We start from the raw sequence: 26,849 nt of genomic DNA, 5'->3' as shown, positions 1-26,849 counted from the left end.
AGGGAGACAGAGCATGAGCAGGGGAGCAACAGAGAGAGGGAGACACAGAATCCAAAGCAGGCCCCAGGCTCCAAACTCTCAGCACAGAGCCCAATGTGGGACTCAAACTCATTAACCATGAGATCATGACCTGAGCCCAGTCAGACGTTAAGCAATGTAGCTGTAAAAGTGAACCAGACAAGAAGGTCCCCACCTTCATGAAGCTCCAAAGTACACACTTCAGGGGTGTACGTGGGCAAATAGAACATATATAAATGAACCATATGATATCGAGTCATTGTGAGTACCATAGAGGGAATAAAATGACGGGGTGTGCTAGAGAGGGACAGGGCAGTGACGATCACAAGAAAGCCTGAGAACATTGAGAGGGAGGGCTGCTGAAGGCCATGGATGGAAAGCTGAGTGACGACAAGGAGCCAGCCCTGCAGGGACCTGGGGGGAGGGGGGGGGCGCGTTTCAGGCAGAAGGGACAAGAGATGCAGAGGCCCTGATGTAAAAATGTGCTTAGCTTGGCTGAGCAGAAACAATGGAAGCCAGAATGCTGGGATGAAGAGAGAGAAGAGGAGAGAGGTGACAGGTGACACCTGAAAGAAAGATAGCACGGACATTTCACAAGGCCCTGTAGGTCATGATAAAGAGCTCAGAGTTCTCACTACGTGCAAAAGAAAGTCACGGAAGGGTTTTGGAAAGGGAAATAATATAATCAGGTTTATGTTTTTTAAAGATTTCTGTGGATAAACAGAAAATGCATTGTAGAGGCTCAAGAATGGCTGGGGGGAGCCCACTGGGGAGGCTGTCGCAGCGGTCAAGGAGAGAGAGGTGAAAGCCGCTTGGGACTGTGCTCTGTTCTTACATGTAAAAACCTAGACTATCTAGAAACAAGTGTCATCCAGAATTTCTAGACAATTCTCCATCGTCCGCAATACATTGACTTGAGACATCTTTAGGCCTCGTGTGCCAAGGGCGTGCCACTTACTTTTCTTTTAATTTTTGTAGCCAAGTGTGATGTGACGTGCACACGGTAAAGACCAGTCAAAAGGGCAACACCCTGCTTTCACAAAGTGACCGCATGCCTGTAAGCAGCACCCAAGACAAGAAAGAAAAGATAATTCACACCCGGAAGCTCCCTGCAAGCCCCCTTCCAGTCAGTCGCTGCCAATCCAAGTGTGTTTTGCCAGAATGACATTTTATACATCAATATTCTCAGCCTTGCTTAACCCACGACCCCTTTTTCTAAACTGAAAGTCACATGCCCTCTACAGCTGGAAATTCATATACCATGAGCCAAGATTTGCACCTTGTATTTTGTGTTGTGTGTTATGAAAACAACAGGGTTTCACACACACAAAATTATAGTGTAATATTGAATATGCTTTTTTCAAATTCGACATAAATTCCCAATCCCACATTCTGTTAATCCCCCTCTTAAGAATCACATAGTTCAGGGGCGCCTGGGTGGCGCAGTCGGTTAAGCGTCCGACTTCAGCCAGGTCACGATCTCGCGGTCCGTGAGTTCGAGCCCCGCGTCGGGCTCTGGGCTGATGGCTCAGAGCCTGGAGCCTGTTTCCGATTCTGTGTCTCCCTCTCTCTCTGCCCCTCCCCCGTTCATGCTCTGTCTCTCTCTGTCCCAAAAATAAATAAATGTTGAAAAAAAAAAAAAAAAAAGAATCACATAGTTCAAATTCTGGAGAGACTGCAAGTTGCCTTGGGGCGCCTGGGTGGCTCAGTCGGTTAAGCATCGACTACCGCTCAGGTCATGATCTCATGGTTCATGGGTTCGAGCCCCGCATCGGGCTCTGTGCTGTCAGCTCAGAGCCTGGAGCCTGCTTCGGATTCTGTGTCTCCCTCTCTCTCGGCCGTCCCCCCCACCCCCCCACAGTCTGTCTCTCTCTGTCTCAAAAATAAATAAAAAACATTAATTAAAAAACATTTTTTTAAAGGACTGCAAGTTGCCTTGTCAAAAAGAACAGTCTGGACATCCAGGAGCACAGACAGTAGACCTAGGATATAGAATGAAGACATGATTTCAGGGCTGTGTTCAGGGGATGAGACACTGACAGAGAACTAATATTTACTGATTTTACTCATTTTGTCTCTGGCACTGAGCGAGGTATTTCAATGTGTTATCTTATTTAACTTTTGCACCCCTTTGAGGACGGGATCATTGTCTCCATTGTATGAATAAGAAAATCAAGGCTTAGAAAAGTAAAACAATTGGCCCAAGTTCTCGGGGCTTGTAAGTGACAAGAGCTGGGCTTGGAACCAGTTCCTTCTGTTCCTGTATTCCACACTCATTTTACTCAACCCCGGCAGCTTCTCTCTTGCTTTTCTTCCTTTGATCTGTGCGAAATAAATTGAAAATGCTGGTCTCAACACTCGGTTGCTGCAATAAGCCTCATTTCTTCTAATGATTTCCTTTTTCCATTCCTTTTTAATACATTGACTTTCAAATTAACAGTGAAGCTATTCGTAAATGAAATGGGAACCCTGGCTATTACTTTGCTTCTTTCCAGAAAGCAAGGGCTCTTTAAGCCTGATCAAGTTTAATGCTTGCTGTAAATCCAGGAAAGAAATGAATGAGCATAATGTAAATCTCCCAGCCCAGAGTCTGCCCACGCAAAGGACATGGGAGCCACACAGCGTCACCATATCATCCATTATTGAATAAGGGAGCCAACAATTAACAAAGCAATCTAGATTAACCATGTTAACATCTCTGGGAGAGGGATTCATGTTCTCTGGCTTTCTGGAAGCTCTCCCAAGCTCAAGCTGTCCCTGAGTTCTTAGGCTTTGCGTCATGAAGGGAATTGATCTGATCAATTTACATTGCTGCTGCCTAATTAGTAAGCATGGCCACACTTGCCCATCAGTTTCACAGAGATTAAACTTGGGACCCTGACTGCAGACTAATTTTCGTAGCTGAAAGTCACTGTACCTTTCATCTTCAATCCATACCAAGTTCCCCAGAGTTAATCATAACAGGACTTGAGCCCAGAGCCAGAGGCAGGTTTTCAAAGTCCAGAGAGCTGGGCCTATGGGCTGCTGCACGACAAGGCAGGTTGCTTGGAGAAAGATGCTAGGGTTAGGAACCCCTGCTTTCCTGCTTGCACCAAGGGTCCTCCTTCACAAAGCATGCTCACCCCCGCCCTGTCGTTTGAGTTGCCCCTACCTCAAGAAGGAAAGAAGGTACAACTTTCATTTCAGACAGGAAGAAAGGAACCTTCACACATATGGTTCCTCAAGGTCACAGAGTTCCTCAACTCAGATTAGTCATCCTTTTTTTAAAGGTAACTTTTATGGGGGTGCCTGGGTGGCTCAGTCCGTTGAGCGTCTGACTTCGGCTCAGGTCATGATCTCCGTGGTCTGTGAGTTTGAGACCCGTGTCAGGCTCTGTGCTGACAGCTCAGAGCCTGGAGTCTGCTTCAGATTCTGTGTCTCCTTCTTTCTCTGCCCATCCCCCGCTTATGCTCTGTCTCTCTCTGTCTCTCAAAAATAAATAAATAGATGTAAAAAAAATTTTTTTTTAAAAAGGTAACTTTTATTGAGGTTAGTTTTGTCTTTATCACAAGAAGCTATAACGCTTTTGGAGAAAAGTTAGAAAACATAAAAAAACAAAAAGTCAATAAAAGCCACCCTTCAGGGGCTCCTGGGTGGCTCAGTGGGCTAAGCATCTGACTTTTCATTTCGGCTCAGGTCATGATCTCACGGTTCGTGGGTTCAAGCCCCACATCAGGCTCGGTGCTGGTGGCATGGAGCCTGCTTCAGATACTCTCTCCCCTTCTCTCTCTCTCTCTCTCTGCTCCCCCCACCCTCTCTCTCTCTCTCCCTCTCTCTCTCTCTCTCAAAAATAAATAAAAACATTAAACATTTTTTTAAAAAGCCACCCTTCAAACATAATCATTGAAATATTTAATGCAATGAGTACTGGGTGTTGTATGGAAACCAATTTGACAATAAATTATATTTAATATTAAAAAAAGAAATATTTAATGCATATTTATTCAGCCACTTTTCTACAGGATGGCATATCACATACTATTTTGTAACCTCCTTTGTCTTTTCACATATTATGAACATTTTTACAATGATATTCACTATCTTTAATAGTCGAGTTGTATGGGTCATGAAACTAGTCACTTACGTTGGATATTTGGGGTTGTCTCTAATTTTCAGTTATGATAAATAATGTGACAATAAAATCCTGTATCCAAATAATAATCACTGACATTTATTGTGTCTCAGGCATCGTACTAAGGGTTTTACGTGTATTATGATCTAGATGGATACATAACATTACCTCCATTTTACAGATGAGGAAACTGAGGCCTAGAGAGGTTAAGTAACTTGCCGACAGTGACATAGATAATGACCCCAGAGCCAGCCCCCTTACCTTCTAGAATTGTAATTTCAGGGTAACCAAATACATAAAATTACAAGGTCTCTGAGTCCTAGGACCCAATTGCCCTCCGGCAAGCATATCCCAGTTAACACTCCCACCATCGGGTCTGAATTCCCATCCACTTGCATCATCACCAATGCAGGGCACCATTAACCTTTACTGTTCATTAGAGAAATGAAGCCCAGACTTCCCTCTTCGAAGCATGCATGCCACCTAATTCCTGATCGATTTTCTTTAAATCAATGGTTCTTACCCTGTTTGGGGCACATGGAACCCTTTGAGTATCTGACAGAATCTATGAAGCAGCTACACAGAAAATGCCCATGTGCTCATCAAATAACCACTGATTTTACAGGGATGTGCAGACACAGTTAAGCAGTGCTCTGCTTGCTAGAGGCTTGATGCATCAGCAGCATTGAAACTAAAACTAACCACAGCACGAATAGACCCAGTCAAATGCTGGCTTGGCCAGACTGTTCTTTTTAGCAATCCCGCAGAATACAGAACCAGATCAGAAGAGGCGGAAATAAAATTCCCCGGGCACTACGATGGTGCATTTGACATGTCGGGGCGGGGGCAGGTAGGGAGGTCAAGACTCTCTCCTGAGGTCATGCTGTTCTCCGCCAAAGCAGCAAGATCTCAGAGCAGGTGGACGGGCCAGCACCGGGCTGCTTTCACCACACACTTCAGCAGCCTCCAAACAATAAAGGAGGGATCATCCTGCCAAATGTGCTTCTTCACACGCTGGTGTTTTTCATGCTCTCCCCTCACATCCTGCCCCTCTGCGGTTTGGAAAGCTTCATCCCAGATCAGTCAAACCTCCACCAACCCTACCCACCCGCTCCTGTCACAGGCAGTGGATTAGGACAAGAGGGGAGGGGACATGAACGCCCGGGCCTCACCCGTCCATCTGCTGTGAATGCCACTTTGCCAGGCAGATTTTTCTAGGAGCCCTCCTTGGCCTGAGCACGTGTTTCTGGAAGTAATGGGACCGTTTTTCACAATGATCCATTGAAGTTCAGTGACATATTCAGACTTGGAAAGGGAACATCCGGTCCCAGCCTGCAGGGAAGGAACTGGACAGAGGAATTAGCACCCTTAAGTGAATTGCCCTTTTGGGTGACCTGGTGGAAAATTTAGCTCCATCTGGATGGACAGGTGGGACTGCCAGACCACAGAAAATGCAGGCAGCTCCTCGAGCTGACACCTGAACTGCCCCAGGATTGCCACCCAGCCACAGCGGGCTTTGGGGTCTCATTTTGCACAAGACCACCACATCTTCGTCAGAAATACGTGACGGAAAAGGGGGCTGTTCTGCCCTTTATGGCCTTGGCTTCATTCCATCTTTTGGTCTCTATTTATTTATTTTTCTCCTCCTATGAAAATGTTGCCCTATTCTCTCCCTTTGGCTCCTAGCATTGACCCTTCTTTTTAAAAAAAATTTTTTTTAATGTTTATTTATTTTCGACAGAGAGAGAGACAGAGCGTGAGCAGGGGAGGGGCAGAGAGAGAGGGAGACACAGAATCTGAAGCAGGCTCCAGGCTCTGAGCTGTCAGCACAGAGCCCGACATGGGGCTCGAACTCAACAGACCGCGAGATCATGACCTGAGCCGATGTCAGATGCTCAACCGACTGAGCCACCCAGGCGCCCCTGGCATTGCTCCTTCTGCAGATGATAGAAGAGTCTATGGTTTAAACAGCCCTTTTCCCCCCACCTTCTCAGGTCCCTGGGACCTACTTTTTACAAAGCCAGGAAATGACAGAAGGATGACTTTTCAATTCTAAATAATCACAGTTCCTCCCGGATTTGGCAGAGAAGATGAGTCATCTGAAACTAGTATATTCACACCCAAACATGGGTCTTCTGCCCCCCACACACACACGCACCCATACCCCACACCCCCCTGTGGAATCTGCTCCACTTTTTCTTTCAGTCCTTGGATTTTTGGTGGCTTGCCTCACAAAGTCCAAACAGCAGACGAGGGGAAAGCAAGAACTCGTGGGTTGTAATAAAACTCTACTGTCTAATAGCTCTGTGACTCTGAGCAAGTTACTTCTCTTCCAAGCCTCAGTTTCAACACCTGTAAAAAGGGGACAATCACTGTATGTCCCACACTGAATCGTTTTGGGTATTGAATGAAATAATGCACATCAGGGGATAGATACAGAGCTTGCGACCTACAAGCTCTCAGTAGGTGGCACCTGCCATTGTCATTGTTGTGGTTAAATTCAGATCACCACCACCTTCTGTGTTTTCTTTGGAACCATTGTAAAGACTGAGTCCATTTCTAACCATCGTGAGAGTCAGCATGCATTTTCTACCTTCCTTGTGATCAGGACGCTGTGTAGGAAGTCAGGCCTCCTCTCAAAGACTGAATAACCTTAAGTTACAAGCTCTCTAAAACACACTTGCTCTGTTGCCATTAAAACCTCACTGCACCCTTCCCACAAAGGGTCCTCCCAGCTCCTGTCTCCTCAAAACACACAAGGAAGGAATCGTTTTGCAGGAAAGTTCTCTGAAAGCAGCGAAGTCAAATAACACTTCCTTCCCAAACTATCACCCACCCACATCTCTCTGTCCCTACGTGTAACCAGCACCTCCTGGTTTTCTTCCAGGCACCTTCACACCGAATGTTCCAGGGAAATAACAAGTCTCCAGTTTGTGGGAATCCGCGCTGAGGTAGCAGAGAGATCAGTTGCTCTGGTGTCAGGCCTGGAACTGAATCCTGTCTCCACCGCTCTGTAATCTTGAGCAATTTCCTCAGTCACTCTAAGCCATAGTTTTTTTATCCATAAAATGGGCATAGTAATTGTATTCACCTCATAGGCTTGTGGGGACTGAATAAAATAATCGTTGGAATTGCCTTGCTTCCCCAGTCAGTGCTAATCTCCTGGATTAAATTCTCAACTGGTTCCAGGCACTTGGGAAGTGTTCAGTAAAGACCTGCTACAAAGTGGAGCAAAGCAGGGGCAATAATCTAAAAACCTACATCAAACCTAACGGAGCATTTATTTACATGGGAAGAGATGGAAGACATCGTATTTCTGAAAATCTAGAATTTCTGTGAGGAAAGGAACTGTCTTTGGGAAAATGTCTTAATTAGAGCCGAAGGTGGAAAGTGAAACCCATCTCCCCAGTCACCGTCCCCAACTGAACCCTCCCTGCTGAGGCCAGAGCAACCGGAAGAGAGAAGAGAAATGCTCAATGCTCGCCTTAAACAAGAAAGAAAGGAAAGAAAAAGCAAAGAATTTGGAACTCTTGGAGTAACCTGGGAGGAGAGGGGCTGAGACAGGAGGGGCCAAGGAGGGGAGCGGGGAGCCCAGCATTAAGCAGGGCTTCAAATGCTTGGTGTGTTGGTATGGGTGATTTTCGTCTTGTGGGATCATTGCCTTAAGGTGGTATATGCAGAACGGGCTGTCAAAGGAAATGGAGCCCAAGAAGCAGGAGAGGAATGAATGAAGTTAGTCCCCTGTTCCACTCTAGGAACCCAGAGACTTTAGGGGAGGATTTTGGACTTTCCAAGGTTAAGGAAAGGGGACACTCAAAATAATCCCCCCTAGCTTTCAAAGGGCAGTAAGACTCCCAGCCGACATCTGCGCTACACAAATATAAACAGCACAGGCAGTAGATATTAAACCCACCCAGTCCTGTCTTCATAGCAATTCGCAGAAGACATTCTCATGTGGCCTCAGTAAACCCAGCCAGCTCTCTGTTCTCCAGGTACTTCTACCTGTAAATTTCCTAGCAGTAAGGAGCCTTTGAACCCTGAGAAAGGGCTGGAATTTCAGGGTCATTGTGTGGTGTGCCCGTGAACCTAGATCAGGAAGCAAGATAAAGTCCCATTTTGCTAAAATCTGGAGTGGCAGGCCTTCAGCAGCAAAGACTAATCATTTTATTATACTATATTAATGAGACCAATGATGTGCCTGGCTCCCACAATACACAACAGCAGGAGAGGGTTCTGACAAGAAGACAGGACAGCCCTACAGACAGTGGAGTAGCATCATCACCCACTCTGTGATTGAGAAGCTCTGAAGGCCGCAGGACCCTGCAGGGAGGAGAATGTCCCAGACCAGACCGTACAAGTGGAAAGGAGACACAGCACTATCCATGGGTCCCAGTCCAACCTGACCCTGCAAAACCAGTTTGGAAAGAGGGAAAAGTTTTGATCACCACCAGCCAAAGGACAGAACAGAGAGATGAGTCAGAGAGAGGAAGGCAGGGAAGTCAGCAGACAGCTGCCAAGGGAAGGGATGAAAGGCATCGCACAAGGCCTAATGGCCTGAGTGGCCCACTTCCCCATCTGATTCCCCAAGGCCAGTAATTGTCCCTGCTCTCTCATGGAGCCTTTCATCCCAACACACCAAGCCTCTCCGCCAAGCGGCAGGTTCACATGTGCCTCAGAAAGAAGGATCAAGTGTGCGTGGCCTGTTTGTTCTGGGCTCAAAGACACTCTGGCTGCAGGTATATATTTGTACCTTCTCCCCCAATTTTCATTCCACCTCTAAAACCAAGTGAACACAAAGCTTAGAATCTGAGAAGGAGGGGGTTAGCTAATACAACCCCCTCATTTCATACTTAAAGAAATGGGAGCCCAGAAAGGTGATGGTCTGGCCTAAAGGTCTGCCAGCTACTTGCCCTCTGTTGGCTCTTTTTTTCCTATAGGCTAAACCTTTCTCTCTCTCTCTCTCTCTCTCTCTCTCTCTCTCTCTCTCTCTCCCTCCCTCTCTCTCCTCTTTCCCTCTCAATTTCTCTTGCTTTCTCTCTTTCATTACAAAAGCAATGTTTGTTCATTGCAAAAATAATTTTAAGTACACAGTGAAAGTCTTCCCATAAACCCATCCTTCAGAAATATAACCACTAAGAACAATTTGGTATGTATTCACCCAGATTGTTTTTTCTGTGAGCATGCTAATACACTCTCACAACACACACACACACACACACACCGTTTCTTTATTAAAAATCAGATCAGATCATAGAGGTACCTGGCTGGCTCAGTTAATTAAGTGTCTGACTTTGGCTCAGGTCATGATCTCATGGTTCGTGAGTTTGAGCCCCACATCAGACTCTGTGCTGACAGTGCAGAGTCTGCTTGGGATTCTCTCTCTCTCCCTTTCTCTCTGCCTCTCCCCCACTCACTCAAGCTCTCTCCAAAATAAAATAAACTTAAAAAAAAAAAAATCAGACCGGGGTGCCTGGGTGGCTCAGTAGGTTTAGCGTCCAACTTGGGCTCAGGTTATGATCTCACACTTCGTGAGTTCAAGCCCCGCATCCGGCTCTATGCTGACAGCTCAGAGCCTGGAGCCTGCTTCAGATTCTGCGTCTCCCTCTCTCTCTGCCCTTCCCTGGCTTGCGCTCATTCGCGCTGTCTCTCTCTTTCTCTCTCAAAAATAAACATAATTTTTAAATTTTATTTAAAAAATAAGACCATAGTAGACACTGTCTCCTAAAATTTGATTTTTTTTTTCTAGTTAATTCTGTCATGGATATCATTCCTTGTAGACGTAGCTTATCATTTTAACAATGTATGATTTTTCATTGTGTGATGATACATGGCTTATTCCCCAACCCCTATTGTTAGAAATTTAGATAATTTCCAATCTGGGGGAACTTTACCACAGTTCTTTATACTTTTATTTTTCCTCCCTTTTAAGAGTTCTTCTGTAGGATAAATTCCTGGACGTTGGAGTACTTAGTTCAAAAGCTATGCTCATTTTAGTTTTATTAGATAATGCCAATTTTCCACCCCAAGTCTACACTCTCACCCAGAATATACAAAAATGTCTGCTTTCCCACACCTTTGCCAAATTGAGCATAAGCAATATCTTAAATTTATTCCAAACTAATAGACCTGAAATATTTTGCTGCTGTTTAATTTACATTATTTATTTTGTGAAGTTTTACTATGTTTTCGTTAATTCACTGGCTGTCTGCTGTACTTATTCTTGTTATTTGCTTATCTGTAACGATTTGCTTTGTTTTCTATTGAGTTGTTTTTTTCATGATTGATTTGAAAGAGAGGGTTAGAAATATTATTCCTTTTACTGCTATTTGAAATACAAATATTTCTCTCCGTTCTTCCCTTAGCTTTGTTCTCAAAGTTTGCAACCTTATAGAAATGTCTAGGCAGACTCATCAATGCTTTTCTTTGCAGACCCTGGATTTCTGTCATCCTTAAAAAGTTCTTTCTTATTTCAAAATAATAAAAATATTTACTTGCATCTTCTAATATTTTAATATTTTTTATACTTAAAATCTTGGATCTAGCTGGGTTTATTTTGATGTAAGGATCTAGCTTTATTTGTCTCTAACTAGCTAGCCTGGTATCCCAATACTGCCTATATAAGCATCTCTTCTTTCCCATAAACATTGAAATGTCATATAAAATTCTCATGGACACTTGGCTCCTTTTCCAAACTATATCATTGCATTATCTATCTGCCTTTTCTTGCACTTCCTGCCCTAGGATTTCTTAAATTACTGTGGTTTTATGATGGGTTTTAATATCTGTAGGAGTGGGTTTACCCATCATCCCAATACCATCATTCTTTATTTATTTCAAGTGACCTGGCTATTTTTGCGTGGTTATTCTTACACATTCCATATGCTTCTATATATTTGGATCATTTAATACCCCCCCAAAACAAACAAGCAAACAAAAAACCATCCTGTCTGCATTTTAATGAAGTTGTCTTCAATTTACAGATTAATTTGGGGAGAACTGAAGTTATCATCAAAAGAGATTTCCTGTACTAAAGCAAGCTATGTCTCCCCATTTATACATGTCTCCTTTTTATGCCCCTTTATAAAGCTTTATGGCTTCCTTCATATAGATCCCCTAACACTCAGTTTCTAAAAGTGCTCTTCAGGGAAATTGCTCTTTCCAGCGAGGTCAAAGCATGGATCACATTCAGTCTGGCATAAAGATGGCTTCTTAAGTGCTGTGGAAACCACACCACCCCATCTGCTCTCAACTCCGGGCCTAAACCAGGAGGTAGCTTCCCTTCTGGAAGATGTAATGTGCCAATCAATTAATCAGTGGGTAAGCCCTGTACTAGAAGTATAGGACACAGACCCCATCTTCAAGGAGCTTTGGCTCTGCCTAAGGAGACAAGAGGCACATCCCTTAAGAATGGCATTCTGTACTAACCTATGTGTTGCAGACTCTGTTCTAATGGGAAGTAAACAGGAGGCCTGGAGCAGTCAGGGAAGATTCCAGGAAGGAGATGGGAACTCAACTGGGTATTGGCATGTGGTTACCATTTAAATAAAGAAAAGGAAGGAAGCAAGGTATAAGCAAGGGAATCACCCTATAATCACTTACTCAGCACTTGCTATGAATCTGAAACTGGCCTAAGCATATGAAGAGGAGATTATGTGCCCAACAAATGTCTTTACACATTCACTATAAGCAAGCTCAGCGTTAGGTGCTAGAGAAACCAAGATGAGAAGGATTGACCCTCACCTCAAGAATCTTGTAAATAAGGGAGACAGACTCTCAGCTAAGTCCAACAACTGTTATGATAGAAATCTGTGGAGTGAAAAGCAAACACCCTTAATGTAGTGATTGTGCACCTCCTGGGTACTCATGGATGGGATTCAGAGGGCCTGTGAGCCCCTCAAATTATACGGTGCTAAGTTACCTGCGTAACCAGCATCGGCAGGTGACAAACCACTTGGGTAGAGTGACACAAAACTCTTGGTTTCTAGATCCTGGAGTCTTAATGGCTAAATAAAATATACATAAAGACCCCATTACAATAACAAGTAAACAATTCTAGACTTCCCCCACCCCAGAAGTGTAAGTGTTCTAAGAGTCCAGAGGCAATACTGTCTTGTGGAAACAGCCCAGCTTTGGGACCAGGCAGATTTGGGTTTGAATCCCAGCTCTACCATTTAATGGCTGTGGTGACACTGGGTGTGTTCTGTACCCTCAGAGACTTGATTTCCACATCTGTAATTGAGAATTGAAAATTAGAGAACCCACCTCTCCCTCCCACCTATTGTGAGGGTGAAATGAGGTAAGGTGTACAGGTCTCCTGGATCTTAGCAGGTCTTCATGGACTGCTCATTCCCTCCGCTTGCTTTCACACTTCTAAGGAAGCCATGCAGTGGGAGGCTGTGGTTGTGTGGCGGAGGATTCTGAGGGAGGTTTGGAAAGGATGGAGAGGAGAGGGGGACAGTGAAAGGCATCTCAGACCAGTGTACAGTGTGAGTAAGGGGAAAGAAGCCAGAAAAGTGAAGTCATGTTGTGAAGATTCAGTCCATTGCAGCCCACTTGAGAAGGTCTTAAATTCCAGCCTAAGCAGTTTGAACTTTAGTCGCTGGAAGGTTTGGGGCAAGACTGTCAACCCCATGGTGAGGTGGCTCTCAGCCCAGCCTCTGCTCATCCATAAATCCCAAGATACCTAGGAGAACAATTTTAAAAATAAAATTGTAACAGGAGCTAAGGCAACGCTTTCCACCTCGGGATCTTGTTAAAAGCGGATTCTGACTCACTGGCTCACCGAGGTTCTGCATTTCTAACATGAACCCAGGTGATATGGATGCTGTTTATCCATAAACCTCATTTTGAGTAGCCAGGGCTAACACATTTCAGTTTTCCTGTAACACATGTTGGCTGAGTGCCTGTCATGTGTCAGGCACAGTTCTAGGCCTTGGGGGAAAAGAAAAAATCAGACATGAACTCTCTTTTCTAGAAGCTCACAGTCTAATCAGAGGAGACGAGTAATTCAAGGTAGGAAGTGATAAATGCCATATTTTAGGTTCAGAGAAAGTGCTTTGACAAATCGGCAAAGAGAGAGATTGTTCCCAGTTGAGGGAGACATTGCCTGGTGCTTAAGGAACTGAATAGAAGCTTCTTTATTATTATTATTATTATTAAACAATTTGAGTAAGAACCCAGACTTCAAAGTTGGATTTTAATCCTTACCAGACACATGATTTTGTTAATCTCTTAAACCTCAGTTGCTTCATCTGTAAAATAAATGAGATACAGTAACAGCAGGGCTGCTGGAGGATTGCACCAAGTGTTTGTAAACATAGTACCTAATAACTGGTTCTTAGGTTACTGTAAATGGGGGCTCTGGTGACTATCATTGTTCTCATCATTTGCTTTAAAACTTAACATGTCTAGTGGCCCCGAAGATATCGTATTTGTTGGACAATTTCATGAACTCATTCCAGGGTTAAGTGTCCAGTGAAAATGGAAAAACCTCAAAGGGAATTTCCACATCCAAGGAAACCTCCTTTATAAAATTGGTGCTGTGGGGCGCCTGGGTGGCTCAGTCGGTTGAGCGTCCGACTTCGGCTCAGGTCACGATCTCACGGTCCGTGAGTTCGAGCCCCGCGTCGGGCTCTGGGCTGATGGCTCAGAGCCTGGAGCCTGCTTCCGATTCTGTGTCTCCCTCTCTCTCTGCCCCTCCCCCGTTCATGCTCTGTCTCTCTCTGTCTCAAAAATAAATAAACGTTAAAAAAAAAATTTTTTTTTAAAAATAAAAAAAAATAAAATTGGTGCTGAAAGAATTAGCAACTATTTCAAATGTTTCAAGTTTTTATTGAGCCAAACTGTTTCAGCTGGGGAGACGCAGCTTGGCCATAGGTGTAGCTAAAAGCTCCTAAAAAGAGCCATGTTGAAAAGGAGTTCCACTCTATTTACAAGCTGATCAAAATGGTTTTACCACCCACTGGCTCCCCTGAGGTCATCCGCTTGTCTGATGCTCACTGTGAAATAAGTCAAATCAAATCTCTAATCCTCGAGTCTCAGAATGTCAGTGCCCTGGGGGATGTTACAAGCCACCTGGCCCCTGGTAGACCTGATGCATGCTACATTATGTCCCCATGCCCTGGGGCAGTCTCCGAGGCTGCCGGTTGGTCATTCCTCCAACCACCGTTTAATGATGCCTACGGATGTAGGAATACATACAAAATTAAAAGGGCCCCTTTACTGCTCTGCAGTAAGGGAATAAGGGCAGGGCATCCACAGGTATACCAGGAACTAACAGAGGAGGCTGCTGGACTCAACAACAAAAGATGTCATTTCATACTTCTTTCTTCCTATGACCTGTGGGGGGGCCTTGGGCAAGTGCCTCCTCCACCTGGACCTCCAGTTCTTCATCTGCAAAGGAGGGATAATCCCACTTTGCTCATAGGCTATTACAGGAATTAAATGAAATAGAGCAAGCAAAGTTGGCTGACACATAATAAGGACCCAATAAACACAGTGTCTTTTGGTTTACTTCTTATTTTTAAAATAATATTCACTGGCTTTTTCCCAATTACAAAAGTAATTCATGTTTATGGAGAAAATTTTTGGAAAACACCAAAAAACACACAGAGGGAAAATTCACCAGTGAGTCTACCAACAAAGGGTAAACACTGTTGAGGTCTCCTTCCCTGTATAGCCTTCAGTCCTTTATCCACATCCACATGCATCTTTTGTTTCCCCATTTGCTGTACTGGTGGTGACTGACAGCTTCTGTGAGAGGCAGCCTGGGTTCAAATTCTAATTCTATCACCCACTAGCTCTGAGACATCCAGCAGTTTACCTTCCGTTCTCCTGAGCGTAGTAATCACGGCCTCCAGGCGGGGCGCATGCAGGTTGGCCACCGTCACCTGGGAGTGCTGCAGACTACCCTGTGGAATGGCGCCCCCTAGCGCTGCGCCCGGCACAGTCATGCCGAGCTGCCTTCGGAACAGAGCCGGTTGAAGGCAAGGGAAGGTCAAAGCATTTACCCAGGGATTGGCGCAGAGTTAAGAGCTTGTCAAATGGTAGATACTCTTCTACAAACGCACCCCGTGGTTTTGAAGACTGGAGGTTCCCAGAGGGTTGAGACCTTGTGTTCACTGTTCAGTTTTGTTGAATGGCACTTTAAGGACCACATCCAGCCAAGAAATGCTTCTCCCTGAGCTGATCCCACTCAGCCTTAGCTTTTGATCCTTACACTTCAGAACCCCTCTACGTGGCCCTTGTAGCGTGGCTGGGCCCACTGCACCGTCTGCTAGCCGCTCTGCCCCTCCCCCTCGGGTTCCAGCTCCTACCCTCCCCACCTGGGTGGAAGTGTTCAGAAGTGTTGTCCCATTGGATCTGCTTAAAAGGCCTCAGTGGGAGGCCACCAAGAGGCTTTAGAGTAGAGCCGCAGGGTTTCCCAGGGCAGCTCTTAGACTGCTGCTCAAATTAACTATGGATTTGAGTTGGTGTGCAAGACAGCTTGGCAGGACAGCTAGAGATGGCCCAGGAAACTCTGAATCACATACTCATTCAGTCCATCATGGAGCAAATTTTAGTTAGCACCTACCATGTGCCCGGCGCTGGGTTCTCCCATGAGAAAGTTGTTCCTTCAATCCTTTAGATTCCTCAAAGGGGAATTCCTCTCAGTTTAGCAAGTAGTTAATACCCCACAACCCCCGCCAATCTCCCTTTTTGAAAAAGAGAGCATGCCTCAGGCCCACCACTGTCTGGAGCGATCCAGAGGTACTAATATCATTTTCTTTTCATCTTCTGTTCCCCTACCATGACATTTTCTTTGTAACAGATTTGAAAATAATGATAAAAAGCTTCCTAAGAAAGTTTAAGTTGAGGCACCAAAAGTGAGTTGATCTAGAGAAAAGCATTAAGCAGCCGGTGGTCCAGGCAATCGAGTAACTGATACTTGGGAGCCCTAGACTTGGGATGGTGAGCCTTAACCTTTTCATGGCTGCTGACGCCTTCAAGCCCATGACGACGGCTATGGGTCCTCCCCCAGAACAATGTGTACAATTTCCGGATGTTCGAGAACCATGTGGCGCCCACCCTTGGGCCTGCATTGGAAAGAGCAGTAGGGTGGGCGGTCCCACATCAGCACGGTAGATCCTGTCCTCTCTGTCACCCTCCCCATCTTTGCATGCTGGTACTGGCAGTAACCACAGCATCGGCATTGGCAATGGCAGTTGTGTTTGAAGCAGTCGGAACAGCTGTACTTACTGGGTACTCTCAACACGCCAGGCACTTGCCAAGCCTAAGTTCATCTCCTCCTCACAGAAAAGAACTATCACCATCCCCGTTTTCCAGGAAACTGGGCCTCGCCGAGCTCAAGGAGCTCAGCTGGGAAGCCAGAGTCAGCACCTGAACCCAGATCTACCTATGTCTGCACCGGTCCTTAACGCCTGACCTCCCCGGCCTCCACAAATGTTTGTTGAATCAAATGAATGACACTTGAGCAGGTCCTGGCAGTCGTTCTGCTCGTCACCAGCTGAGTGACCTTGAACAAGTCACTCACCCTCTCTGAGCCTCCGCGAAGGAAGGTTTCCTGGCCCTGTCAGGCCGTGATCATGATGGTAAGATGCAGGGCAAGGCGCACCACACCATTTCATGAGCAAGAGAAGGGGAGCCAGGCTCGGAGGCACGTCCCACAAGCTGGTGGCCATGTCGTAGAGACTGGCACCACCCTGACCTGAAGCAGAAAGAGCAGGCTTCCAGGAACCCACATCTCCTGTTGATATTCCCTTTCCCTCTCCTTATGGCTTTTTTGGCCCCCAAGGTCTGTTTGGATATCCCGGTCCTGATCCTTTTTTAAGCCAACGAGGCTCAGCGCCTTCCCTATTACAACTTCTTGGCTGTAACAGGGCCCGCCTGGGTAGCAAACAAGACCCCTCAGCCCTGTAGCTTCTGTGCAGCTGGGGGGAGGGGAGGAGGGAGCAGCAGAAATATGCTTGGAATCCGAGAGACCGCCGTCCAGTCCTTGACCCACACTGCCCCTCGGTGGTAAGTCCAGAGAAGAGGGCACATCCCAGCAAGGCTGAGCAGGGCTTCCAACCCCAGCTTCAAGAAGACTCTGAATTTTAAGGCTGGAGAGAACCCAAATGAAACCACTCCCCGAAAGGAGGGAAACTGAGGTTCAGAAAAGGAAAGCAGCCTACTCAGAATGAAATATCTAGTTACCAAACACTGGTCCCACACATAGACTTTCTGTAATTAGATTTCCAGTCCAATCAGTGATTGACAGGAATAAGAATTATTTGGTTAATTAGCATTCATGCAAAGTTGACTGGGTGGCAGGTTCCTGGTACCCTGAGTGCTAAAAAGGACTTGACATGTTTTATCTTCTTAGTTCTCCAAATAACCCAGAGGCATGGCACTATTATTAGCCCCATTTTACTGATGAGAAAACTGAGGCTTAGGGACAGTGTGAAACTTGCCCAAGGTCACATGGCTGCTGGGGAGACAGCCTGGATTCTATTCTAAGGAGTCCAATTCTAATAAGGAAAGGGACTCTGTCAGAAGCCACTGAAGGTTTGCTCAGGGTGGGCATGAGATCTACGGTCTTCACGGGGCCAAAATAAAACAGAATGCAAAGGAAACAAGAGGGCAAAGTCATTATTCAGCTTTCAGACAAGCAAAGATTAAAACCTGACCAAACCCAGAGTTGCAGAGACGTAAAGAAACTATCAACAATCATATACAGCCAACAGGAAGGTAAATTGGTACAATTAGTTCAGAAGGCAATCTGGCTAGCTTTCAGCACTTAAATGTGGCACTGAGTCAGTGATTCCTCGTGTAGGAGTTTATCCCACAGAAACACTCAAACATGGAAAAAGCAAAATGCATGAGGCTTTTCATTACTACAGTCTGTAACAGACAAAACTTGGAAATCACTACTTGACTATCATTAGAAAAGAGTTAAGCCTGGAGAAAGTTAAACTACTATATATCCAGATGGTAGGATATAATGTCCCGACATGGGGAAATGTCTTAAATATTTTCTAAGCGAAGAAAGAAATTGGGGGAAAGGTATGTGTATAACTCCCATTTAAAAAAAAAAAACAATTGAAAAGGATAAAAATAAAAAATAAAACTGTGAGCTCTGGTCCCCTCTACCTGAATGGAGAAGAATTTTCACTTTATAATATGTAGATTTTTTTTTTTTTTTTTTTTGGTAATGTAATTTTTAAAAAATCAGCATGGATCACTTTTTCATTTTACGTGAGGTTTTTCTAATAGACTATTTTTAGAGCAGTTTTAGGTTCACACCCAAATTGACAACAAGGTATTGAGATTTCCCATACACCTCCTGCCCCCCCACATGCACAGGCTCTGCAATTATCAACATCCCCTACAAGAAGGGTACATGCGTTACAATGGATGAGCTTACATTGGCACAACATTTTCACCGAAAGTCCATAGTTTACATTAGGGTTCACTCTTGGTGTTATACATTCTATGGATTTGGACAAATGTATAATGACATGTATCCACCATCATAATGTCATACAGAATAGTTTCACTGCCTTAAAAAACCTCTGTGCTCCCTCTTTTTTTTTTCTTTGTAATAAAAATACACAAATCTGGAGAGGAAAAGAAAAGAAATGAAGAGGTGGTTCTTGCCCAGAAGGAATTTTTTTTAAGATTATTTATTTATTTTGAGAGGGCGGGGGAGGGAGGGGCAGAGATAGAAGGAGAGAGAGAATCCAAGCAGGCTTGGTGCTATCAGCCTGGAGCCCAGTGCGGAGCTCGATCTTACAAACCCTGAGATCATGACCTGAGCTGAAATCAAGAGTCAGATGCTTAACCTATTGAGCCACTCAGGTGCCCCTTGGCAGAAGGAATTTAAAGTCTGGGTGTGGGCGAGGACTCAGTCAGCCCTGGAATGGCTTAACAACATTAACAGGCAAACCATAACAGAATAAGATGTGATTGTATACCTTCTGTGGGGTACAGAATAAAGAAGTCAATCTGAGTTGGGTGAGGTTCATCAGGGAAGAGTTCTTGGAGGAGGCTCATGCCTGTGCCAGGATATAAAGTATTTTTGGAAAATGACCACTATGTATTATTTTCAAGGTGCCAGACCCTATGTCTAGTATTTTACAGGGATATTTTCATGTATTCAGAATATGGAACAGATACTGTCCCCAATTTATGGATAAGAATATTGAGTCTAAGAGGGCCAATTAACTTTTCTAATGTCAAACAGCCAGTACACACAAAAAAAGGGGTTCAAAACCAGGTCTGTGTGATCCCAAGCCCTGTGCTCAAGCCACAGAATCACACTGCCTAAATCAGCAGAAGGGTGATGAAAGGCAGCCAAAGAATGGAAGGCAAAGAATGATCTTCTCAGAGGAACAAGTGGTTCAGGGAGTCCAAACTCACAATGTGGCTATAAATAAATACAGTGAAAAAAGTCAGCAGCATCCCCTTACTTTTGGCTGAACACTTCTCAGAGCCATAGTCCTTGAAGAGTACTTTGTAAGAAAATAAAGGCAGAGATCCAGCCCATCATTGTCCTTGATACAAGGCTTCCAATACGATGGAGGTGAAGAAGCACCAGACACAAATGCCACTTGGGTGTAGGGGGACAGAGTGACATTTATGCCTCTATCATAATGCCATGTGTGTTGTGTTGCAATGACCTGTTAACACATCTCTCTCCCCACATGCCTGTGGGCTGGCATGGGGCAGAGACCACACCCCAATTCATCTCTGTATCCCCCTCACCTTGGCCTCATGCCAACATCAGCAGGAGCTCAGTATTTGTGGAATGAGTGAATGAACAAACAAATGAACAGGTGTATACACATGTAAATAGCAGGCACTATCATATGTTGATGTCCTGATGTATAAAATAGGACCAACAATAGTACCTTCATCAAGGGATTATTGTGATAATTAAATGGGCTAAGGGTATAAAGAGTTTAGCGCAAGGCCTATACAGAGCACACACACAATGCAAACAGTGGGTCTGAGGAATATTAGCCATTAGCCTTACTGTTGTTCCGTGTATCCTTTAAAAGAGGCAGTCCCTGGGGCACCTGGGTGGCGCAGTCGGTTAAGCGTCGGACTTCAGCCAGGTCACGATCTCGCGGTCCGTGAGTTCGAGCCCCGCGTCGGGCTCTGGGCTGATGGCTCAGAGCCTGGAGCCTGTTTCCGATTCTGTGTCTCCCTCTCTCTCTGCCCCTCCCCCGTTCATACTCTGTCTCTCTCTGTCCCAAAAATAAATAAACGTTGAAAAAAAAATTTAAAAAAAATAAAAATAAAAAAAAAAAAATAAAAGAGCCAGTCCCTAAGGATGTGTCCCCATGAAGCCATTTATTGCCTATTTTACTATCATCTTCAATGGGGCTTGCAAGCAAAGCTATGAGTATGTTTTCAGCATGCGTGCTCTCCAGCTCTTCATCCTCTTTACCTTTGCCACGACTGTCTATGCGTCCGCAGCCTCTATCCCAGGCCCTAAGTGTCCTCATTAAGACCGCGTGCCTACACGAAAAGATGCTCAACATCACTCCTCATCAGGGAAATACAAATCAAAACCACACTCAGATATCACCTCATGCCAGTCAGAGTGGCTAAAATGAACAAATCAGGAGATTATAGATGCTGGCGAGGATGTGGAGAAACAGGAACCCTCTTGCACTGTTGGTGGGAATGCAAACTGCTGCAGCCGCTCTGGAAAACAGTGTGGAGGTTCCTCAAAAGATTAAAAATACATCTACCCTATGACCCAGCAATAGCACTGCTAGGAATTTACCCAAGGGATACAGGAATGCTGATGCATAGGGGCACTTGTAGCCCAATGTTTATAGCAACACTTTCAACAATAGCCAAATTATGGAAAGAGCCTAAATGTCCATCAACTGATGAATGGATAAAGAAATTGTGGTTTATATACACAATGGAATACTACGTGGCAATGAGAAAGAATGAAATATGGCCTTTTGTAGCAACATGGATGGAACTGGAGAGTGTTATGCTAAGTGAAATAAGTCATACAGGGAAAAAACAGATACCATATGTTTTCACTCCTATGTGGATCCTGAGAAACTTAACAGAAGACCATGGCAGGGAGGGGAAGAAAAAAAAAAAAAAAAGGTTAGAGAGGGAGGGAGCCAAAACATAAGAGACTCTTAAAAACTGAGAACAAACTGAGGGTTGATGGGGGGAGGGAGGGAGGGGAGGGTGGGTGATGGGTATTGAGGAGGGTACCTGTTGGAATGAGCACTGGGTGTTGTATGGAAACCAATTTGACAATAAATTTCATATTAAAAAAAAAAAAAAGACCACATGCCTACACGTACACATGCTCATCAGCATTTATCCTCTAGGGTAATGTGCAAGGCTTCCAAGCTTTTCTAGGTTTCCCTCTCTCCAAAATCTATTCTCCAGTTTCCCACGTTGTCAAGACCAGTGCCTATCCCCTTCAGACTCAGTGACAGAAACAAGGCCTTCCCCGGGGACAGAGACAACTCATTCCATGATGGATACTAGCTGTTCACACACCATGTATTTGGATTTCAGCTGGGGTCTTCCATATAGTGTCTTAGTCCAAAGGAGTATGTGGGATGGTGGGGTGAAAATCTAATGGTGCTGGCCTTGTCACGTATCAGATCACGAGATGGCGCCCTCTTCTGCCTCATCTGAAGCGAACGCAGAATGTAGCCCACTCCCACATTTCCCCCTGAGTTGGGAAAAGAATCAGTGTAGTGGGGTGCCTGGCTGGCTCAGTCAGTAGAGCACGCGGCTCTTGATCTCAGGGTCATGAGTTTGAGCCCACGTTGGGTATGGAGATTACATCAATAAATAAACTTTTAAAAAAAAGAAGAAGAATCCGTGTACCTTGTACATATAATTAGCACTTACATCAAGGACAGCTGGGTAGATTAGTCGGTTGAGCATCCGGACTCTTGATTTCGGGGCTCAGATAACGATCTCATGGATTGAGGGCCAAGTCAGCCTCTGTGCTGACAGTGCAGAGACTGGGATCACCTCTCTCTCTCTCTCCCTCCCCCCCCCCGCTTTGTCTCTCTCTCTCTAAAAATAAATAAATAAACTTTTTAGGGGCACCTGGGTAGCTCAGCCAGTTAAGCATCTGACTCTTGATTTCTGCTCAGGTCATAATCTCATGGTTTCGGGAGTTCAAGCCCCGCATCGGGCTCTGCACTGACAGTGGGGAGCCTCCTTGGGATTCTCTCTCCCTCTCTGCCCCTCGTGCTATCTCTGTCTCTCTCAAAATAAACAAATAAACTTTAAAAAATAGAGCACTTACACCCGGATACAGATAACCCTCTTTCTAAATGTAAACCTTTGCCTGGCTTAGCCCTGCACCAGGAGCCCAGCCATCTCCCCACCCTTGCCCACCACCACTACCATCCTTGGCTTGCTAAGCAGAAAACTAGGAGGCTCCCTATAACAATAGGCAAACCTCAAAGAATCAAAAAGGAGAAGTGCTACAAGGGGGAAGCTCAAGTGTAGCCCAAAATCAAAGGATTTCTATCCTGTGGTTTCTATGCCACTGCCCCTTGGCACTTTCGGCCACTCTCTGGGACTCAGTGTTTCCATCTGCAAAAGAGAAGCTTGGATTTGTGATTGCTAAGACACCCCCCACCCCCATTCAGATATTCTAGGAGTGTGTGCTCTTCATTCGCCAAATGGAATCAAAGTTGATCCAGAAGACCAGACCCTTGGGAAGCTCACAGTTTAAACAGAGGAGATAAGACAGGAATATGAAAGTCACTGTACCACCAACTTAGTGGCAGGGTTAGGGAACATAGTTTGAAATAACAAAATGTCCTGTAAAGTATAATTGCATATATCAAAACATTTAAAGATACATATACAACAGAGAAAAAAATCTGAAGGTATGTGCACCAAATGTAATTTCTCTGCACTGCAGGGTTATGTGTGCTTTTAAAATATTTTTTCTTTTTTTCTTTTTTCTTTTTGTATTTTCTCATTTTTCCACCAAGGGTATTATTAATCACCTTTAAAAAACATATTTTGTACTCAAACAGACTTAGTTTGAATCCCAACTATACTACAAACATGCTGTGTAACCTGGGGCAAGTCATTTACCCTCTCCAAGTCTTAGCTGCCTTGCATTTAAAATGGAAATTGTTTTTAATTTAATATGCCATAAAATGTTTTTGGACCTCAAATTCAAGGGATGAGTTAATCATGTTTCTCCATCATAGCACCTCATTGTAAGGCCTCTCTCTTATTTCATTGATTTATTTCCTTTTATTCCCATTTCCCTCTGCCTACCCCCTTAGGCAACCATTTTGTGTTTGACATTTTTTGAAAGTGTTTTTGCAAAATGCGTGTGGTGGTTTGGTGTGTTACTTAAATAGTATTATGCTGTAAATCTCAATTCTGTTTCCTACTTTGTTCCTAAAGAGCGATGTTTTTAAGCCTTTGCACATTGCTATATGGACATGCCATTTTTAGGGCCTTATTTACCTGCTGCATAATCTCTGTGCTGGGCTTCTACCCCAGGCTACCTTTCTATAATTCTCAGTGAGGAACACCTATGTTCTCTCCAGCTGTCTATCACCATAAGCAACACTGCTCTCAGCATTCTTATAGGTGTCCCCTTGTGGACCTGTGTGAAAAGTCTTTGAGATCTATACCCTGCAGGAGAACCGCCAGGTTAAGAGGTATGTGTATATACTTGATGAGACCAAGTGGTGCCAGAATCTTCTCCAGTACAGCTTCACAGCCTGTGCTCCCCACCAGCCAGGCAGAAGGCTCCCCATGTCCCCACACCCCTGCCCACACTTGGCACTCTCTGGTTCCCTGATTTTTGCCACCCTAACAGATACCTTATATCTCTTTGTGGTTTTCATTACTATTCATCCTACTCCCTAACATTTTGAGTACCCTGGCATACGTTAGCCCTCAGGTTTCCCCGCTTTGTAAATTGCCTGTTCACTTGCTTAGCCCACATTTCTACTGGGAATGCTCTTTTTCCTGTTGGTTTGCAGGAGTTCCTTATATATTCTAAATACCGAGATCGCTTGACTGTCTTAGACATTATAAATACCTTCTCCCACCCTTGCCTTGCAGTTTATCTTTCTGAAGTGTTAAGTCATTTTCCTTTCAGCCCTAGATCAAAAAGATCGTTCCTTTACTTTGTCTTTTGAAGTTTTACCTTTCACATTTAGGTCTTTAACACCTCTCGTATTTGCCATGGAAATCAATCGGCGTCAGCTTCAATGCCTCTTGTAGGGCAAAACAATATAGTTAAAGCGCCTAGCACAACGCCCCAAGAGCTGTGCAGTTGCGTGTGGTGATTATTATCACTGGAATACAAAGTGGTAAGCGCTGCCCTGGGATATCTAGAGAATGGGAGGTTGGGTGCTGGTCAGCTAAACCAGGAAAGATTTTAGGGAGTTTCGGTGCTGGTTAGCTCAACCAGCCCCCCCAAAAGAATGTCGGATTCGCTCACTTGGGAGAAAGGAGAGGCGAGCGTTCCAGGCAGCGAAAGGTGGCCTGGGCAAAGCCCTGGCGGCGGGAGCGCTTCCCGGGCGTGGCCTTTAGGCGGAGCCCTCGGAGGAGAGGACCTGACTACTCACAAACTGCTGTCTGTCTTTCTGCCCGTGCCCACCCCACCCCTTCCCCTGCAGGCTCCCTGTTCTCCACCCTGAAGCCCCCCGACGCCGTGTTCAAGGTGGTGTTCTGGCTGGGCTACTTCAACAGCTGCCTCAATCCCATCATCTACCCGTGCTCCAGCAAGGAGTTCAAGCGCGCCTTCGTGCGCATCCTCGGGTGCCAGTGCCGCGGCCGCCGCCGCCGCCGCCGCCGCCGTCGCCTGGGCGGCTGCGCCTACACCTACCGGCCGTGGACGCGCGGCGGCTCGCTGGAGCGCTCGCAGTCGCGCAAGGACTCGCTGGACGACAGCGGCAGCTGCCTGAGCGGCAGCCAGCGGACCCTGCCCTCGGCCTCGCCGAGCCCCGGCTACCTGGGCCGCGGCGCGCCGCCGCCCGTCGAGCTGTGCGCCTTCCCCGAGTGGAAGGCGCCCGGCGCGCTCCTGAGCCTGCCGGCGCCCGAGCCCCCCGGCCGCCGCGGCCGCCACGATTCGGGCCCGCTCTTCACCTTCAAGCTCCTGTCGGAGCCCGAGAGCCCCGGGACCGACGGCGGCGCCAGCAACGGCGGCTGCGAGGCGGCGACCGACGTGGCTAACGGGCAGCCGGGCTTCAAAACCAACATGCCCCTGGCGCCCGGGCAGTTCTAGAGCCCCCGGGGGGGTTGGTGGGGAGGAAACCATCGTGGGGGGAGGGCGGGCGGAGGGGGGGAGGGGCGTCGGCGCCCGGAGGCGCGGGCCCCGGGGAGAACCGGGGGGAGGGGGGCGGGGAGAGGGGCAGCTGCTTTTCTGGCAGGGGCATGGGTGCCAGGTACAGCGCGGAGAGCTGGGCCGAGCATGCTGAGAGCCTGGGGGACCCGACGCCGGCCGGGATTTCCGTCTCTCTCTCTGTATATATCCAAACGAGTCCCTCTGTACATGTATTTAACCGTGGGTACACGTGCGTGTGTCTGTGCGGTGTCCGTGTGGTCTGCATGTGTGCGTGCGTGGAGCCGCCCGTCTGCGGGGGCAGAGCGAGTGTGCGCCCGGGAGGCAGCGGGGGCGTCGTTTGTCTCCGTGACTTCGTACCTCTCAAGCCCCTCCTTGTACTTCACAGAATGATGGCACTTGGGCGGGGTTGCAAACAAATCGGACATTAAAGATCATTTCTCCTGTGCGCCTTTGAGTAGTTTGTGATCCGGGCGGTAGGCAGGATCTGGAGTCTCCTCTTCCTTCCCCTTCAGGTTTGTCCCCGTCAGTCCCACCGGTCCTGTGGACAATAGTTGTTCTGGAGCCCCTCGGCCCCGCTGCAGCCTTTGTCATTACTGCCCTCCAGGGCTAAACAGATCTGACCCTGTGGCTGAAAGTGAGCCCGTGGATTTGTCCCATAAATCCTGCTTGCCTGTTTTTGACCCTTAGCGGTATCTAATCCTCCTGCTGTGGGCAACACTGGGCAAGCTCTAGACTGGTCCCAGGGACCCCAATCCTAGCCGGGACTCTGTGGCGAGGACAGTTGGTGGGCCTGTCACTTGAGAGGGAATGGGACCCCAGGCAGAGAAAAGGGCTGGTTCCTTTCACCTCCTCCCCACATCCCTCTTAGGCCAAACACTCCACTGTTTACCTGTGTCCATGGAACCGGTAAAGAAACCCAGACCGAAGAATTTTCTGGATAAGATATGGGTCTATGTGACCAAGCAACACACGTGAGCACAAGAACCCTCATAAGCTCTGCTGGGGAGCCTGCCTGAGAAAGAAGCACTGAGGAAAGTCACACAGAGAGGTGGGAGCCTGGGAGCCGGTAACCTCCGTTCTAGCCATTCTACTGATTTACTGCATGACCTGGAGAAAGTCACATTCCCTTTCCGGATCTTGGTTTCCCATCTCTGTAATGATGGGATTGACTTTTAACATCTTTCCTGCCTCTGAAAGCCTCCAGTTTGCTAACAACAACAACAATAAATAAAGGATGGGGAACAAAACAGAGAGCATTTTTCTTCCCTGAAATTCAAAAAAAAAAGCATGACAGGAACGCACCTGCCTCAGTCCTTTCTTTTCCCGCTTTGCTTTCTCTATGCTGAACTTCATATTTTTTCAGATGGCAGGAGCCTTCTCCACCAATGTTAGCACATCAGTCATTTC

General features: G+C 46.1%; 1 protein-coding gene across 1 annotated transcript in view; it reads left to right on the top strand.

The window, feature by feature from the left end:
• The window catches only part of ADRA1B (adrenoceptor alpha 1B), a 52,876-nt gene extending 26,989 nt beyond the window's left edge, over positions 1 to 25,887 (top strand). The window contains exon 2 of the mRNA XM_045503168.1: positions 24,775 to 25,887. Within this exon, the coding sequence (XP_045359124.1) occupies positions 24,775 to 25,382 (608 nt within the window). The 3' untranslated portion in view covers positions 25,383 to 25,887. The remainder of the gene's footprint in view (positions 1 to 24,774) is intronic.
• The last annotated feature ends 962 nt before the right edge of the window (positions 25,888 to 26,849 follow it).

This window comes from Leopardus geoffroyi, chromosome A1 (assembly GCF_018350155.1).
Source record: "Leopardus geoffroyi isolate Oge1 chromosome A1, O.geoffroyi_Oge1_pat1.0, whole genome shotgun sequence".
NCBI lineage: Eukaryota > Metazoa > Chordata > Mammalia > Carnivora > Felidae > Leopardus > Leopardus geoffroyi.
Note: the sequence above shows the minus strand (reverse complement) of the source record. Positions and strands in the feature narration are given on the sequence as shown.